The sequence below is a fragment of the Anolis carolinensis genome, chromosome 1 (genome assembly GCF_035594765.1).
Source record: "Anolis carolinensis isolate JA03-04 chromosome 1, rAnoCar3.1.pri, whole genome shotgun sequence".
NCBI lineage: Eukaryota > Metazoa > Chordata > Lepidosauria > Squamata > Dactyloidae > Anolis > Anolis carolinensis.
Window position 1 is genome coordinate 42,913,584 of NC_085841.1, and position 19,694 is coordinate 42,933,277.

The window sequence follows — 19,694 nt, forward strand, 5'->3', positions numbered from 1 at the left end:
CCTTTTAAAATATTGTATTGTTCTTTCATTGTTGTTGTTGTTTTGCACTACAAATAAGACATGTGCAGTGTGCATAGGAATTTGTTCGGGTTTTTTTTCCAAATGATAATTCGGCCCCTCCACAGTCTGAAGGGTTGTGGACTGGCCCTCTGCTTTAAAAGTTTGAGGACCCCTGTACTAGAGGAAACATTGTGTGCAAACCTGTTTGTTCACAGGTACAACCACAGTGAACCAGCTATAGTATTACTACAATGGACCAATAGACATTTCTTCTATTATTTATTTATTTATTTGCTACATTTATATGCCGCCCTTCTCACCCCAAAGGGGACTCAGAGCGGCTTACAAATTAAATTTACATACAATATTATATTATTGGTATATTGTACTGTGGCCCCCTGACTGTGGAACTCACTGCCCGGTGAGATTAGGCAAACCCCCACATTAGCAGCCTTTAAGAAAGATTTGAAAACATGGCTCTTCCATTGTGCTTTTGGAGAGTAATTACTGCATACATCCCTTTTGTTACTCTCCTCCAATATCTGTCCTCCAGATTGCACCACTAATTTATGACCCTGTTTTCTGTGGTTTATTCCTATTCCCTTTCTCACCCCGAGTTTTTAACCTAGTGTTCATGTGGCCCGCCCTTGGTTTTATTGTTCTTTTGATTTTGCTTAATGTGGTGTATATTATCTTTTATTGTATTGTTTAATGTGTTATGATTTGTTGTTCTATTTTATTCTGTGATATTGTATTGTTCTGGGCATGGCCCCATGTAAGCCGCCCCGAGTCCCCGTTGGGGAGATGGTGGCGGGGTATAAATAAAGATGATGATGATGATGATGATTATTATTATTATTATCATCATCAATATATTGTAATATTATTAGTAATATTACATGTAAAATATAATATATAATTAATATTATTATATTGTATTATTAGTATTATATCGTATAATATATGTTATTATGTTATTAGGATATGTTTTCTCCTAATAAAAGAAGCTATGACTACAAAAGTCTCTGCAAAATCACAATAGCCCTATTCATCCATAGATTAATTTATATCATCGTTATCATAGTTATACTGTATACGGTCTATTCTGTATCCACATGAATACTACATTCAAGAGTATTCTGAATGAAGTTTCTCTTGAACATGTGAACAGCTGTTTTACAACATTGCTTGAAGATAAATGTTAAGTTTGTGCCATAATTATCAGGTTGTGATGTCAACTCAATTTTAATAACTGTGTTTTAAGATGATTATTAGAAAAATCTTACTGCAGAGGCACTGCAGAGTGGTCCAGCTACACAACTGAAGGTTACAATGCATTATAGCACTGTTTTATCTACAGCAATTGCTGTATTTTATTGTTTTTACCGGGGGGGGGGAGGGGTACTGTGAATTTATGATGTTGTGTTGACTGTTTGTTGTCTGTGTTTTGTTTTGCACTTGTTGTATTTTGCATGTTGCACTTTGAGTGTTCTTTGAGCTGCCCCAAGTCCCTATGGGAGATGGTGGTGGGATATAAATAAAAGATTATTATTATTATTTCTTGTTATTTTATCTGGAGAGCTTTTTCTGTTGTAGTTCACATTCCCTTGGGAACAATCTGTGGAGAAAGCAAGGTGAACAGGGCAAGCTGGGGCCACTTTTTCCCTTTCTCTCTTTCAAAGGGCTATCAAGGAAGGAACTAATCTTGCCAGAGATATGCACTGCAGGGAACTGCATGAAAGCAAGTTAAAAGTGTCCCCATGGCCACAAGAAGCCTAAACCTACCTTAGTCTGGCTACAAGATCTAGAACATAAGCCAGTAATTTTCCAGCATCACTGATAAAAGCTTCGATTTTCAAAACACTTTATATGCAATGACAACATGAAACATATGACAATGGAACAAAGATTGCCTCTTATTAAATGAGATGCATGGGGATCTGCCACAAGTCCAACACTTGATCATCTAATTTAATGAATCAGAATGTGAGTGCATTGCTATTTAAATAAAAATTATCAAAGTAGGATTAGAATAAATTTTCTGTTGAACAGTGAGATTATGAATGCAAAAATGGCTAAAATTCTGATTTGGAACATACTCCTGTAGTAATTATTCTTTGAGGTTAAGCAATCAACCAGCCCCAGGGATCCTTTAAACAAATAACTGATGGTTTACGTATCATCAGAGAGACATCAGTCAGCTAAGATGATTTATCCCATCTGTCTAGCATTTTATACAACTGAAAGCACTTTTCAGCTAAAGAGAGGAAATTTGCTGGCTCAAATAATACATGCATAAAGAAAACACAGAAAGAAGGCATGTTTATTTGACTCGAAAACATATCAATAAATACATTTTGAGGGGTGGGAAGAGCATTGGAGCCAATATAAAAACTTGCTTTTCAAAATGTATTTCTTCTTGGTGACAGAATAGTTTTAATTTTTTCTCAAAGTTGCTATCATACTTCCCTTTCTCATTCTCACTCCCAATTCTCTGAAACTTTATTAGCAACATACTAGGAGATAAACTGATCTCACTAGTTCTTGAACTTTCACTTCATGATCCCTTCCGATGTCACCAGCAATCTAACTTTCTCAAACAAATCTTTAGTATTTATTCAGGAAGGGAGGGGATGCCCTATCCTTTTGAGTACAAAAAGAAGCCTGCTATACAAACTAAGTTTTTGTACTTCTGTATTTTTAAACCAACACTTTATCTCTATTCCATTGGCAGTTAATTGAACACTCCATATTAAGATTCAGAAATGACACATAACTACTTAAACAAAAAACATTTATCTGAACATGTCATGTTTTTATGTCTACTCAGTATCACAGAATCATAGAATCATAGATTAATAGAGTTGGAAGAGGCTACATGGGCCATCTAGTTAAACCCCCTGCCATGCAGGAAAGCACAATCAAAGCATCCCCGACACATGGCCGCCCAGCCTCTATTGAAAGGTTTCCAAGGAAGGAGCTTCCACCACACTCCAAGGCAGAGAGTTCCACTGTTAAGCAGCTTGTACGGTCAGGAAGTTCTTCTCAATGTTCAGGTAGAATCTCCTTTCCTGTAATTTGAACCCATTACTACAAGTTCTAGTTCAAGGGCAGCAATAAGCAAGCCTGCTACCTCTTCCTTATGACACCCTTTCACATATTTATATCTTCTGCAGGCTAAACATACCCAGCTCTTTAAGACGCTCCTCATAGGGCTTGGTCTCCAGACCTCCAGACCTTTTATCATTTAGTTGCCCTCCTCTGGACACCTTCCAGCTTCTCAATATCTCTTTTAACTGTGGGGCCAGAACTGGACACAGGATTCCAGATGAGGTCTAACCAAACTAGAATACAAAGGCACCATGACTTCCCTCGATCTAGACCAGGGGTCCCCAAACTAAGGCCCGGGGGCCACATGTGGCCCATTGAAGCCATTTATCGGGTCCCCATGGCGGTGGCTCCATCCTCCTCTGCCGAGGAAGGCGCTTGCGGCGCAAGGGAGGAGCACAAGCTTTCCAGCCCGCCTCCTCCCGAGACTTCCAAAGCTTTGCTTGTTTATAATAGTATTTTAATTATTATTTAATTAAACATTGAGGCTGTATTTGTTCCCGTTCTGTTTGTTTACTTCAAAATAGGATATGTGCAGTGTGCATAGCAATTTGTTCATAGTTTTTTTAAAAACTATAGTCCGTCCCTCCAACGGGCTGAGGGACCATGAACTGGCCCCCTGTTTAAAAAGTTTGGGGACCCCTGATCTAGACACTATACTTCTTTTGATGCAGCCCAAAATCCTATTGGCTTTTTTAGCTGCTGCTTCATACTGTTGGTTCAAATTGTAGTCCACAAAGGCTCCAATATCTTTTTCACATGGACTGTTGTTGAGCCAGGCATCTCCCATTCTATATACAGTAGAGTCTCACTTATCCAAGCTAAACGGGCCGGCAGAAGCTTAGATAAGCAAATATCTTGGATAATGAGGGATTAAGGAAAAGCCTATTAAACATCAAATTAGGTTATGATTTTACAAATTAAGCACCAAAACATCATGTTATACAACAAATTTGACAGAAAAAGTAGTTCAATACACAGTAATGTTATGTTGTAATTATTGTATTTATGAATTTAGCACCAAAATATCACGATATATTGAAAACATTGACTACAAAAATGGCTTGGATAATCCAGAGGCTTGGATAAGCGAGGCTTGGATTAGTGAGACTCTACTGTATTTGCATTTCATTATTTCTGCCTAAGTGTAATAGCTTGCATTTGTCCCTGTGGAAATTCATTTTGTTAGCATTGGCCCAGCTCTCTGGAGTATTAGCTATCCCTCCTAATTTGGTGTCATCTGCAAACTTGATAAGTATGCCCTCTAAATCTTCATCCAAGTCATTAATAAAGATGTTGAATAGTAAAGGGCCCAGGACGGAACCCTCCTTGCAAGAGATATGCACTGCAGGGAACTGCATGAAAGCAAGTTAAAAGTGCCCCCAGGGTTACAAGAATCCTACTAGTCACTAGATATGTGCACAAACTTTGTTCTTATGGTTTCTTCAGTGTCTTTCGTGTCTTTTGTTTATTCGGAAGCACGAAACAGAGAGCCCACCTCCCAACATGAAACTCAGCTCAACACAAAAGCCTGTTTTCGTGTGGAGCAGAAATTGCATGCGTGCGAGCTTCATCTCTCTCTCCTCCTCCCTCCCTCACACCCACAATGCCCCACATTCACTCACGGGACTCACGGCCAGGCAGCCCCACATTCAGACCTCAGTAACAGGGCGGAAGGAACAACCTCCCCTCCCTCCTTTCCAGGCGTGTGACTGTGCCGGCACCCGACTGCAGGCAGGACTAAGAGACGAGTGTGTGCTTTCCAGGCCTGCCTGAGCCCCACCACACACTTTCTTTCTTTCTTTCTTTGTGTGTGGCGTGGTTGTGCAGGCAGGCCTGGAAAGCTTGTGCTCGCCTCTCAGTGACAGCCTGCAGCTGAGCGCCTGCACAGTCACACATGCCATGCCGCCCACCACACTCTCCGAATTGAAAGGAGGGAGCAGCAGTGGTTCCTTCCTGCTTGCTTGCTGAGGTCTGGATGTGGGGCTACCTGGCCATGACTCCTATGAGTTAATGTGGGGCGTTGCAGGCGTGAGGGAGGAAAGGAGGAGGAGGAAGAGAAGAAGCGCAGTGCCTGCCAAGCAGCCTCAGGAAGGGGAGCCAGTGGGTGGGAAGCCCCCCTCCCAATAATGGGCCAATTTTTGGGCCCTCAAAAACGAAACAATTGAAAACAACCCTCCCAATTTTAGGAGGCTTTCCGAAAACGGATCGGGCCCCACAATGAAAGCCAAAAACAAAATGAGACAAGCTTTTACCTGAATGCACACCACTACTAGTCACTCCTTTCCAGGATGAAGTGGAACCATTGGTGAGCACCCTTTGAGCTTGGTCACTTAACCAGGTATCCCAAAATACCAGAACACTGAGCCCTTACCCCCCAGTAAAATGGACTATCTTTCTCTTTCTAGCCTCCCTTTTGGGCTTTGCCCGGATAATGGAGAATTACTGTTTTTTTCTTACTAGCTGTCTCAAAAGTCTCATACTCAAAGTAGGTTTTATCAATAACTATAATAAATTCATAGGCTTTTCTCCCTTTATTTTTCTCCCACATCTTCACAAGGATAGGTTGAGTTGATTATATACAAAGACCACATTGAACTCAGACTTACCAACTATAAAAAACAAAATATTTTCTAAGAAAAATTGTAACTTTTTTTCTGAGAAGACAAATGTTCTTAAAACATACATTCATGAACTCTATTTAATCGTTAGGAATATTTGCCTGCACACTGCACAAATTTGCCTGAATAAGGTTTGTCAGAACCACCTTGACAGAACCTGCAATTTATGATAGTTTTGTACAGAAACATTATGTTATTCGACTGGAATAAAACAGCTATAAAATAATTACAGATCATTACATAATAGAAGCACTTTTCTTCTGCTTGTCTGGATCAGTAATAATAAATAATAATTTTATTACTTACCCATTTCTCCTTGAAACGGGTTACAACATTGCTAAAACAAATAATCATTATATAAAATGCACATATTAAAACATATTTCTACAAAACACATATAATAAAAATATACAGAAAAATTATATATATATATATATAGTGGACACAAAACACGAGTTTAAAATTCATGATTAAAACTGGCTGGGTAGTAGGCTTGTGCAATACGGCTGGAGAGTGATCCATTTTTGGTATCTGAATTTCGTTGGGTACCCAGATCTGTTTTCAGGAGCCTCCCGAAAATCAGCTAATGGAAAAATCCGGGAAGATCTGGCCCATTGGCAGGAATGGGGAATTTACGAGGCTCCCCTGGATTATTTCCTTCCTTCTTTCAAGGGAGTCTGGGTTTGAGCAACTGAGTTAAGGAAGCACCCATCCTGGGATCCAGGAGGAGTGCTTCCTTAACCCTGTTCTTCAAACCCAGAAAGGATGATAGGAAAGGTTCCCAGGAGTGCTGAATTCTTATCCATAAAGCTCTTGACTTTAGTTTCGCTTCACAGTATCAGTATCACAGGTATCTAATACTAACAGGTCAAACATTTACAATAAGAAGGATTACAATTTTATGAGTTTGGTTTAAGGGTTTGTTACTGGAAATGATCATCTTTGGAGCAATCCACATACATAATACCCACCACTACCAAAAACAGATAAAAATTTAAATATTGTCCAATTAGAAGAATATGCCATATTTTTGATCAAAGTATCTTTTTATTTTGAGTGGGTGAAGGTAGCCTTTTGTGTGTGGATTGCTCCCCCAGTCATCCAGAGAATGAAGGGCATCCTCCTATCTTAAAAGTGCCAATAAATGTAGAGGCCACTTCTTATCTCTGTGATTTCTTTATTCTTTTAATCCCACCACTGGGTGCAACCACTTTTGAACTATTGCTATCACCACAGGCATCAAGTATCTGAACTCAACTACCTTGAAAACACTATTGTCAAGCTTCCAGAGACAAATGGGATGATAACAATTTATTAAACAACTGGTATTAAAGATTGCTTATTTAATATATAAATCCTAATTAGCTCTAATATTTCTCGCTATCTCTTCCCTATCTCACTAATTTATTCTCTGTCTCCCCATATCCTAGCTAAACTAATAGTTCAAAAACCAACTAATTCCCTGTCTTTCCTCAAACTATCACACTCACTTGCCACTAACCCCCTCCCCCCTTTAAACATTCAGCCAATCATCACTCACTCTGATATGCAGTGCTCTCACGCCTTCTCAACCCATCACTTTTTGTATCACACTGTATCCACTTTGTGTTCAATAGAGTAGGCCCTTGGTAAAAAACTTAGCTGTGACACAAATTGACCTTCTGCATTTTAGTAAGAATTAAATGGGGAAGAGACACAACAGAGAAATACAGTTATCCATGGTACTGTTAGGGAGGGGTATCACCGCAAGCCTAGTAGACTAGAAGCATGTTCCTGCCCTATAAAAAGATGGGAAGAGAGAACGAGAACTGCATTCCAATGATGTCTGTTTCATCTCTAGTCACTTTCCTAAAGCAGACTACTTTAGTCGAACTGGATCTACAGCTATGTGGTCATCAATCCGTCTCTCGCTGCCAATGTTATTGCTTCAGAGACTTTTCTCACAATATGACTAATGAGACAGCAACAACAGAATAAGTAAAAATCCAACGATCCCCAAATAAATAAATGAAATACAGGAGGAATTCCAGAAGAGAAGACATGGAGATACTGAAATTCATTATTTTGCCCATCATATATATATGAAATTAAAAGAAAGCAATATGATCCACCCTTTCTCAAAGATTGCTGGATGTTAGAGAAAACAGAAATCAAAGCTTCTACGGACTGATCCAAAACAATCAACGTCAACGTACAGATTTCAACTTGCCATAAACCAAACCAAAGAGGAAATGATTCTTTGGCAATAATGCTGCAAGGCATTAAAGCAGTGACTCTTACAACTGTCAATTTAAATAGGTGTAAGTTATTTAACAGTTACATTAAATCAAATAGCTAATCAAGTATTTAATTTTAGATAGAAGAAGTCTTTAAATTGTATTGAATTTCTGGGTATTCAAACAGCCATAAAAGCATACCTTAATTGATAAGGGTGCTTATATTCATTTGAACTGGATACAGGCAGCATGGTTCCAATCATTTCTCAGCAATTACAGTAGTTCTTACTTTATAAATAGAATTCAGAAGTAAAAGAACAGGAAAGGCATACATTTTCCAAAGCCCATTACATTGCTGGACCTTTAAAAAAAATCTAAGGAAACAATGCAATAAAACCTCTTTCCATAAGCCCACACCAAGTTCTTTTGCCATAGTGAAACAATAAAAAATAGAATCTAGAAAATAGTAGGCAATTATTGAAATAGCAGCCTGAAATTGTAAGAATAGATTGAAATTGAGGCACAATCTGAGTTTTGAAACGATAACTTTGCAGGCCCATAACACACACATTGTCTAAAAACACTCAGAGTTCATAGCAATGTGAAGAACTGTTTTGGCTAACATTTTGGCTATTTTAAAAGTAATCAGAAACATTTAACAACATATTCCTATTTCTGTCTAGCCAGATATATGTGACGTTAAATTCAATGAGCTTAGTTTTGGATATAATACTGCAGATTAAACATAAAAAGTATACATCATACCCAAATGAACTGGACGTATTATCTTCAAAATAATGTCCTTGTCCTTTGATTATCTAAATTTTATGACATGTAATATCTTTGACATTTGTGTCTCCTAGTTGGTGTTTTAATAATGCACCCAATGCAACACTTGCTTTAGCTTCAGGATTTTTGCGCCTCTCCTTGCAGCATTCTGTCTTTCCAAAAACATGGCTTTTGATTGTCCTTGATTTCCTAGTTTCAACTATGCAAATATAAAGCCTCCTAAATATAGCTATTGAGTTATCAAATGAAAACTGGCAAGGATGCAATTAAATTTGGAAGTCTTCTTTCCATTGTACAACCAATATATTATTACAATTTGACAGTTTTACTTTCAAGTCACAGTTACCTTTCTTTAAACCCATGAAGGATTAAACACTCAATGTGTATCATACCATTCAAGCAATACCCAAATCCCAAAGAGCTCTCTCCTGACCTGATCTGTCAAAGGAGCCTGAATAAAATGATCAGTAATGTATAAAATACTACAGAATTGAGAAGCTTCTTGTGTGGTTATGTCTTTCAACTATCTTGGCTTAAAAAGAGATATGCATTGTAGTTCTGCTTTAGGGTTTCAACCATAAATTATATCTTCTCACTTCAGAGAAGTACATTCCACAGAAAAAGCTGGCAGAGATTTGGATGGGCATGTTTTCCAAGTTCTCCTTCCTCCCTTTCTTTTCTTCTACAGTAGTTCTTAACACTGCATTTAGGCAGTCACTCTATATTAGAAGTGCTCCAGGCAGTTCACAAACACAGCTATTAAAATTCAGTATAATGAAACAGTCAAAAACATGAAATAATAAAAATTCAATGACTATTCGTAAGTATCGAAGGTTTAAGTGCTGAACTAAAAACAAATTATTTTAAAGGCTTGGATGCATAAAAAGTCAACATATGGAACTTACGAGACTATCAAGAAAAAGCCAGGAGACCCTGGGATTAATACTCCATAACTAATACTTCACTATCGAATAGCCCTCTTTTCCCTACTTTCCGCAGGGATGTTCACAACAAAGCATTGTAAGGGCAAAGCAGGGGAAAAGGCTACTTTTTGTGTTAAGCCTAAATCTTCCTTCAGCTCTGCACAGCTGCCAAAGAGAAGCCTGATAAGTATCTTAATTCTGCTTGTATATTTCAATTCCTTGAGAATAAATTGAACAAGATACAATTTCTTTGGCTTCAATTCAGTAATATTAGCAATATTGGCTTGACAACTCACTGACAAAATTGCAACAGCTTAACCAGATTTTTCTCATTTTAAGGCAATTTGGATATTAAATGTCATGCTGAAAACTACTGAAAGGCCCATTTGTAAATTTAAAAAGAGAGCATGTTCCTGAAGCTAATTAAAAATAACTTCATTTCTTGCACAAGTAGGTGTGCCAAAGAACACACAAACCAGTGATACAGAGTAGCGTTCAAAAATTTAAGGCATGGTTGTTCACAAATTATGTTAAATTGCAGTGAAATCATCAGTATTATATAAATTCAGTTTCACTTAGTTACAATTTTTGCCACTAAGTAAATAACCTAACTAATGAAGATTACTTTAATTGTTCCTACAGAGATTTCTGAGCTTTATTCCTGGGGAAAATTAAGATAATATTTGATTCCTGTCTGTATTATCATTTTAGATTTATCCACAGTACATATTATCTATCGTTACAATGATACATTTTACCTTGAGAAGGTAAGTAGGGATATTGCTGAAGTCCACTGGCAATTTCAGAAGAAAACGAGCTGAGAATTCACCTGTCTGTAAATAAAAGTAAACAGTGAGATCTATAATAAATAACATTCTTGTCAGCAGCAACTAGTTTTACATTAAACCTCTTAAAAGATCACTGTTCACTGTTAATAAATAAGAGAAAGTACTTCAGTCACAACTTGAAATTAAGTAAATTTAACAAGTAGCACTCCAAACTCTATCTGTTAAAATTATAGGACTGGAAATTTTACTAAATTTTGAAATTTGACTCAGATGGCAACCAGTAAGTACTGGTATACTGGACTATGATTAAATATCCACAATTCATTTATCCCTGGTTAATTTTTTATTTTTGCAGTCACAGAATAAAGGGTTTCAGAATTTGCCTTCTTTGTAGGCAAATTCTTTCCCAATTGATACCTATGAACACTGAAAAAAAGCAGCATTACAAAAAGTGATGCTATATTAGCATGACCTGAAGACTAGTTCCCAATAAGTTTTGTGACTATATTTTCTCAGTATGATCAGCCCAGCATATGAAAACCAATAAGGGAAAGTACTGAGGCATAATTACATAAAAATACTTCTAATGTCACACTTTTGATGCAGTGAAATAATTCTTACACTATATTGTTTGATTCAGAAATGCTTTGAGACTATAGTTTAGGCCTCTTTAATCTGGTTCAGTCCAAACTTTTGGAACTACAATTCTAATTATCCTTATTAACTATAGTGCCCTGGGGCTAAAGGGAAATAGAGACCAAATGTATACAAAGCCACATATATTCATGGATGCTAATGCATAGCCAGGCAGCTCACATCCTAACATATGTAACCCATTTTCCCTTCTTTCACAGTCTCACGGCTACCTTAATATAGATGTATAAAATGATACTGGCTTGTATAAATAAATATGTTTATATTAACAAGTAAAACAAAAATTTAAAAAGTGAGTGACTGCAAATAGTAATATTAATTCTACAACATAATCTGCAGACAAGTTAGTAGCAAATTGGTTATCCCAGAAGACCAGTTTAAGAGCTGACACAGCATCTCAACTTCCATCTCTTAAAGTGATGTGACAGTAAGCACTATTACGATTTCCTGACACTTGTTCACCTCTAAAACTGGCAACTGAAGAAAGTTAAAGGAGGAATCAGCACATTGTCACAGACACTCTTGGGTTGCTGACTATTAAACTAAAATTAAGTACTAGAGTAATTGTGATCAGATTACAAATCTTAATTTTAAATCTTACATTAGCAGAATTTGAATTCTTTTATTTTATCTTTAAACTACATGGGATAGTTTTGTAGGGCTTAGATCCATACAACAGTTTCAGAATTAGCTGTTTACCTAGGAATTGGGTTCAAGTAAGGTAATGTAGCTGACAAACAAAAAGTGGGAGTGAAGAAGAAGGGTAAATTAGGGACAAGTCATTTATTTTAAGAACCCAAAATCTAAAACAAATAGGTTGACCAAACCAATAGGTACAATTACTAGTGGGAAGGATTATCGAGGAGTCTTGCATAACTTTTCCAGCACACATACCCAGTTGTTCTTCTTCCCTGCATAAATTTCCATGTTCTCTCCATATTGCGGTTCCTCAAGTAATGTTTGATATTCAAACATGAGGCGAGAGCTCTCGCGTAGTCTGCTGCACTGAAACTGGTGATACTGTTGCACAAGCTCTTTTACAACAAGCAGTAGACATTCAGGATCTGATGGATTCCAAGAGGCTAAGTTCTATGCAATAGAAAGACAAGGATTAAGGTAATCTTCAAATGCGGTAGGAGTAACATAATTGGTTATTCACTGTTCAAGTGTGGTGTAAGTTAGACCAGCCTGTATGGCATTTCAAATGCATAAGAGGTCATTTACAGCTCCATCACTAAGTTTCAGGTTTTGTGGGTCTTTTGCTGCCTCTTCCTTGTAAACCCTTTGAACTGAAAGAAGATGAGTGCAGCAGCTAAAGGAATGGTCATGCCTGAAATAAATATGGAGCCCAATTCAGCACTATTCTAGATGATGATATGAAACAAGGACATAAATGGTCAACAAAAATAGGGAGTGTCAACTAGAATTACGTATTTACCTTGAGTGGCTGTAACCAATAGCATTTTTAATTTTTTAACCTCATTGTGGCTATGACATATCTCTAGTGAATACCTATGATTTTATTGTTTATTCGTTCAATCGCTTCCGACTCTTCGTGACCTCATGGACCAGCCCACGCCAGAGCTCCCTGTCGGCTGTCGCCACCCCCAGCTCCTTCAAGGTCAAGCCAGTCACTTCAAGGTTATTATCTTCCATCTTGCCATTGGTTGGCCCTTCTTCCTTCAATTTTCCCCAGCATCATTATCTTCTCCAAGCTTTCCTGTCTTCTCATTATGTGGCCAAAGTACTTCATCTTTGCCTCTAATATCCTTCTCTCCAGTGAGCAGTCGGACATTATTCCCTGGAGTATGGATTGGTTCGATCTTCTTGGGGTCCAAGGCACTCTCAGACTTTTCCTCCAACACCACAGTTCAAATCCTTTGCTCAGCCTTCCTTATGGTTCAGCTCTCGCATCCATAGGTTATTACGGACAATACCATTGCTTTAACTATGCGGACCTTCATTGCCAGTGTGATGTCTCTACTCTTCATTGCCATAGATGCGGGCAAAACGTCAGGAGAGAATACTTCTAGAACATGGCCATAAAGCCCGGAAAACATACAACAACCCTGTGATCCCAACCATGAAAGCCTTCGACAACACATCTTCACTAGTTTATTGAGATTGCTCATTGCTCTCCTCCTGAGAAGTAAACATCTTCTGATTTCCTGGCTGCAGTCTATGTCTGCAGTGATCTTCGTGTCTAGAAATATAATCTGTCACTGCCTCCACATTTTCTCCCTCTATTTGCCAGTTATCAATCAGTCTGGTTGCCATAATCTTGGGGTTTTTTAATGTTTAACTGCAACTCAGCCTTTGCACTTTCTTCTTTCACATTGGTTGTAAGACTCAACTCCTCTTCATTTTCAGCCATCAAAGTGCTATCATCTGTGTATCTAAAATTGTTAATGTTTCTTCTGGTAATTTAAATTCCAGCCTTGGATTGATCAAGCCCCACACGTTGCATAATGTGTTCTGCATACAAACTGAATAGGTAGGGTGAGAGTATACAATCTTGCTGTACTCCTTTCCCAATCTTGAACCAGTCTGTTGTTCTGTGGTCTGTTCTTACTATTGTTACTTGATCATTATACAGATTCCTCAGGAGACAGACAAGGTGACTTGGTATCCCCATACCACAAAGAACTTGCCACAATTTATTATTATCCACACAGTCAAAGGCTTTAGAATATATGATAGCCATTTTAATGTATTTTAATTGTTTTACAGGGTATATGTTTTAATGTTGATTCATTTTATTAGTGTTATCATGTCTGTTGGATTATTTTATACTCTTTTAATTCTTTTACTATAAGTTTACGGTTACTATTGTGTATTACTTTGATTTTGGATGTGTTTGTATTATTTTGGCATTGAATGTTTGCCTTTTTTCTGTGTGTAAACTGCCCTGAATCGCTTCTGGGAGAGAGGGTGGTCTAGAAATAAAATAATAATAATAATAATAATTATTAAATGAATAGCAAGACAGCAGTCTCCTCCTGTGCCTCAAGCTACCAACAAATGTGACATTGCCAACTCAATGGCAGATCTGACTGGTACAAGTCAACAATACTTTAACACAGCAAGTTAAAAGGCAGACTTTCATTGCAATATTTGTCATTTGTTTCCTACATAATACCAACATGGCTATCAATTCACATATGTTCGGTTGAGTTGGACTGAACAGAAAATAACTCCAGTTCATTCAGTTTAACTGTCTGAAATACATCATGTATTCTGCAGAAAATAAATCTTGCATCACAAGGTCAGAAGCAAGTAAGCAAACTGTCTGTACAACTTCCACTTCCTTTTCTCAAGGTTTTAGGTGAACACCCTTCCCAGAAAGTTTTAAGATAGAATGTGCTAGTACAGGCTGATATCAGCACAATGAGGAATGAGAATAAACTCCCACATTTTTATTTTATGTTACATCACTAATATTGTGTTAAAGGAAATGACCAATGTTTTCATAATTGACCTATATTGAAGAGGAATAACTCCCCACCCGATGCAATAGAGCCAAAGAAACAATGCTCCTGATGGCACCTTTTAAACAGATGGAGAGAACAAGAAAGGACAAGATTTAATCCACTGGCCTTTGGGGGGAAGACAACAATGATATGACTGTTTCAAACAACAAATAATATTGCATCAGGATAGTTTCTGAGATTTTAATTTTAGAAGCAAACAAAATTCTCTCATCAAATAGTTATTTCTCTCTAATGCCAAATAGATCTTTTAAGAATAAAGTCATAACAGATGAGTCACTCAGAAAACAATTATTTTATGTCTCCTTTTAAAGAAACAACTTAAACTGAAGTCTGAATTTAATATTGATCTGTTAAACTCAATACTATAACCCATATAAAGGGAAAAGCTACTTTTGCACATTAAAGAACAAAGAAAAATATGACTTACAGGGATAATTAGACACAATAAAACGGATACTTTAAAAATAATTTTTATTAATAGCACACAAAAGAGATATTGTTTTTGAAAGATTCGGAGAAATTGATAATCAAATAAGATCTTCTAATTGTCTCTTTGAAAGAAAAACCAAGTCAAACCATCTCTGGTCAAAATGATACCATTAGGCAGAAAAACAGGCACACGTTCCACAAAACTGTTTGTCTGTCTTATTATCCTAGACAGTGCAAGGGTTTGACAATTTTAAACCAGAGTTTTGTTACAGAAGCTAAAGAGCATATACACTTCTTCACAAAATTCAATACCTGAATTCAATTTAATTAAGTGGTCATCTTCGTTAGTTAACCAGCTTCATTATTTTTAAATTAAAAAATGTCATTTAGGATTTTTCAGTTAACAACAGAAGATTGTAGCTAGAATATTAAGAAAGAAATGCTGTGAAGAGATGATTAAGCACTATAGGTAGGTTGACATCATTATTAGTCTTCGTGGGGGAAACAAATACGGTTACTTGTGCCGCACAATAGAAATGGCTATATATATTGGCAGAAGAATTTTGTAGATGACTACCTTCTCTCCTGGCACATTATAGGATAGAATGACTTAAAACAGTTTTTCCATTTTCACCATGTGCTTTCAAGTGGGTAATATTCCAGAAATCAGCCATTCAGTAGAGTTTGTAAAGATACATTTGGTTTAAAAATATATATATTCAACACTTGGGCAAAACATTCACTAGCTGTGTTTAACCAGACTTTTTTTCCTTAAAAGGATCAAAAAGCATCAATTTCAAAACGAGAGAAAACAATACAGTCAACAGAGATTTTACACTCAGTGATTCCCCCCCCCTCCAAAAAAAAATCCCAAAAGCAAAACTTAATTTTGCAATTTGATAGAAGGGACATCCCATTGTATATAATGGGATTTGAGCATCCATGGATTTTGATACTCACAGGAACTTCTGGAACAAAACCCTGGCAAATATTTTTTTTCTGTTATGTTGTACACAATATATTTGGACTCTAGACCTAGACATTTTAAACACAGAAATTGTTGTGGCTCAGCCATCATGGCCCAGGTTACATCGAGAGTTGGAGTCAGAAACAGATGAGGTGGCGGAATTCAAAGACATTCCTGCTCAGAACTCAGGCCCCATGGCCTTGCAGGTGCCGGATATCACAGATCCGCTAATTGGCAAACATTCTGAATTCTCTCCAGCATTAACCACACCAGATGGTACAGACCTGGGGGAGAATGGAAGTTTTAATCTGAGAGATTTTGTTACCAAAGATAGAAGTAGAAAACAAGGACTGAAAAGAAGTCAAAGACTCACTCTCAAACTAGATAAGGATTAGTTTTCCCATGAGAACTTTTGTGGGCCCTGTACTCCCTAATTCTTACAGACTTGGGATTCTGTTAAAAGTACTCTACACTGTACTTTCATTGCGGTGTCAACTTTGCCTTTCCTCGGAAAAGGTTCCAGTTTCCAGCTCCTTGCCTTGTCTTCTCAATCAGTGATGAGTTTCCAGTTTCAGGAAAGCCGTGTCGAGCCGCTACTCCCAGGTACACCTTGCCTTGTTACCACAACTTCCTTGTTCCTGGATCGAGATTGACTCTGCTTTGTTTACCTTGCTTCTTTGACTTTGCTTTGGGACTTTTCAAGCGGATTTGCAGTGCTTTGTTTTTCGCTATTGTTTCATGGACAAACTTTGAGATCTAAGGGAAGCTATCGAGCTTCACTTGTGGATTACAAATTGGACATTGATAAACTCTTTCTGAATTGCAATAGACTATATATTATGGACTATTTCTTACTTTGACTTTCCACATTAAATGCGCATAGACCTATATATTTACTCTGCTTCAATAAACAGCTTGTGTGTTATATTGGCTCCTGCCTGGTTTTCGAGTGCTCGCGCTGCCTTGGGGTGCAACAGAGATCTTAACTAGGCTTTACAATTTAACACTGTCAATTGCATTTTCTCAAAAGTTATGAAAGAACAGGAAAGGAATATGAATTTTGAAGACTGGTAAATTGTGGGCTGACATAGGGAGCACCTGATATCTTCCATTACCAAACAATAAAAATATATTTCCTGCCTTTGTAATACATGTAGCAAGACGTGAACTTCAATTGAAAAGTATGTAAGATTTTGACTGGACAGTACACTAAAGATATGGTGACACCATTGTTCAAATATTCTATAAAGCAAGTAATATCCTTCTGTAAATTGAGGCCTCTATTAAAAACTAGGGTTGCTTTTTCTCAGCAAAACAAAACTTCATAATTTAAATTGGTACCAATTTTCCTTAAACAGTTAAGATCTCCTATAATTGTTGTAGTTATTATGGATTGTATTTGATTAATTTCCTGTAAATAAAATTGTAAACATTTGGACTACCCCTGGAGATTGTATCATTAACACACACTAGCATACTACTCCTTCAAATTAATTTGAATAACATGCTTCTCAAACATACTTTAATTTCTGTTTTTAAAGAACCAGCACTGGCAGGATGGCAAATAGGAAATTTAACAGAGATTACAACAATGTAATATTAGAGTAAAAGAACACCATTTCAGTTTTATAAACAAGCATTCTACATAATTTACTGTTGTGTCAGATAATACTTAGTGAAACAATTGACTACTGTGGAATTATTTAACTAGATAGACATACTTCTGATTGCTTGAAAAGCAGGTCAGAGAATCTTATTATGTTGGATCAGATTACGTTCCTATTGGAGATGCAAGTTTGCAGGTAAGGTAGCCTTCCCAATTAAGCTCTGAATATGGATTCCCAGGTTTCTGAAGTGGCCAGAAATGCATTTACACAACTAATACTTCTGCTTCAGTTCTTGGAGTGCTCCATTTGGATTACAGTATCATGTTCCACATTATCTTTGTTTGGACATTTCTACTGGTCCAAATGTTTTTAGCCAAACTGTTAACAGTGGCTGATTACAAGGAACACATAAGCTTTTTGTTACAATAGTTCCACTCATTACTGGCCCACTTCCAGGAACAATTCAAAATGCTGGATATAGCTTGGTCCAGGCTATCTGAAAGACCAAGTTCTTCTGCAGAACTTAGATGTGGACAAGAAGCCCTTCTTTGACCTTGCCACTTTCACTTAGATCTCTCTAAGCAAAGCAGAGAGATCCTTTTCAGTGGCTCCTCTCAGGGGTTGGTCTGCAATTCAAACGACTGAAAGAGAATCCCCTCCATTCTCTTTTTGCCAGTAGGCAAAAAGCTTCTCATTCAAGCTTGACTTATTTAATTATATATTAATATTGATAACTTATTATGCTTTTATTAATACTGGTTTCTTTAATTATTTTGTAACTAGCCTTTGGCTGTAGTTCTGGAAGAAATCTAAGATACAAAGAGAGAGATCTTCCATAGATGTTATTTTTCAATTTTTCGATCAGAAAAAGCCTGCAAGATATGCAATTTGTCGATATCAATAAAAGAATTAGCAAATCATGGGTTTTTTAAAAAATAAATTAAATGGAACCTGTTTTTCTTAAGAATGTGCTTAAGCATCCAGGTTTCTGGAATATCTTCCAGGAACGTGACTCTGAAGAAGACAGCTTGCTACTGTTTTTCCTGGCTGAACTACAGAAAACAGCAAGATCTTCAGTTAGTGGGGTTTTTTCCCATATTTTTAGGAGGAGGGAATTAAGTGAAATAATTGTCAAGAAAAATAAATGTCAAGAAACACAAGATATCAAGCCCTTGATAGCAGTGAACAAGAGTAAATTTATGCAGAGTTTTTCTTCACTGATGACTCAGAAGGATGTCATAAGTTCAACATGAAAGCAATAGAAAGATTTAACTTGCATATTGTGATATGTCTTAAAATATCTATATTTTATTCTGAAGTAGTTTTGAAAACTACCATTGCCAAACACTAGTATCCAAATATGAAGTTTAGTCATCTAATAATTGTTTTACGTATGCAATACTCTTTTCTATCACTATACAGTACTTGTAACTCATGACTCTTTCTGTTGTACAAAAAAATCTCTTAGCTTCTTCACACATTACATTTTTGTACACTTTCCAAATATCTTAGAGGTTTGATCAGAATTCTAGAAACTGAATGTTCCCACAGACAGTAGATAAGATGCAAATTCTATCATTTCTTCTTTCTCTTTACAGAAATTATGTCCCCAATATACACTTTGAATTGCTGGACAATACTTCTAAGCAGTAGGGATACTGGGAAAAATGGAACATTGATCAAAACTACCCTCTGCACACATGTCTTCAAGAGCCCCAGCAGTGTAGAAACCACTGACTGAGTTCTGCAAATTGAGAAAGGAGTTTCATTCACAGAAGAATATTATGTGAAATTCTTACACCTAAAAGTATAAATTGTTAAATTTAAAAAAATGTATGAATACACTTTATCTCATGCAGTTATACTTATTAGAGTATCAGGATTTGTCACTTTTGTGGCAATTTCAGGTTTATGCTTTCTAATGTATGAAAATAGTCCTGATTTTGTAGTACAAGTATTTTAGCAAGGAACCTGTGTCCTTGAAATTTGCACCCTCTCATTATACTCATAATTTAATATAGTCTTGAAATAAATCCTTGTTAAAAAAAGGATATTTCATATAAACTGTTAGAAAAGGTCTGCTACTTTAAATTCAATAAAT

General features: G+C 36.8%; 1 protein-coding gene across 3 annotated transcripts in view; it reads right to left on the bottom strand.

Annotated features, from left to right (window-relative positions):
* babam2 (BRISC and BRCA1 A complex member 2) overlaps positions 1-19,694 on the bottom strand; it is a 181,907-nt gene that overhangs the window by 126,301 nt on the left and 35,912 nt on the right. For 2 of the 3 annotated variants that reach the window (XM_003217369.3, XM_008104698.3), the window contains exons 5-6: positions 11,994-12,188; positions 10,416-10,490 (exon numbers count right to left, since the gene is read on the bottom strand). The exons of the other annotated variant lie outside the window; for it this stretch is intronic. In XM_003217369.3, the coding sequence (XP_003217417.2) occupies positions 10,416-10,490; positions 11,994-12,188 (270 nt within the window). The remainder of the gene's footprint in view (positions 1-10,415; positions 10,491-11,993; positions 12,189-19,694) is intronic. 3 annotated transcript variants of the gene reach the window in all.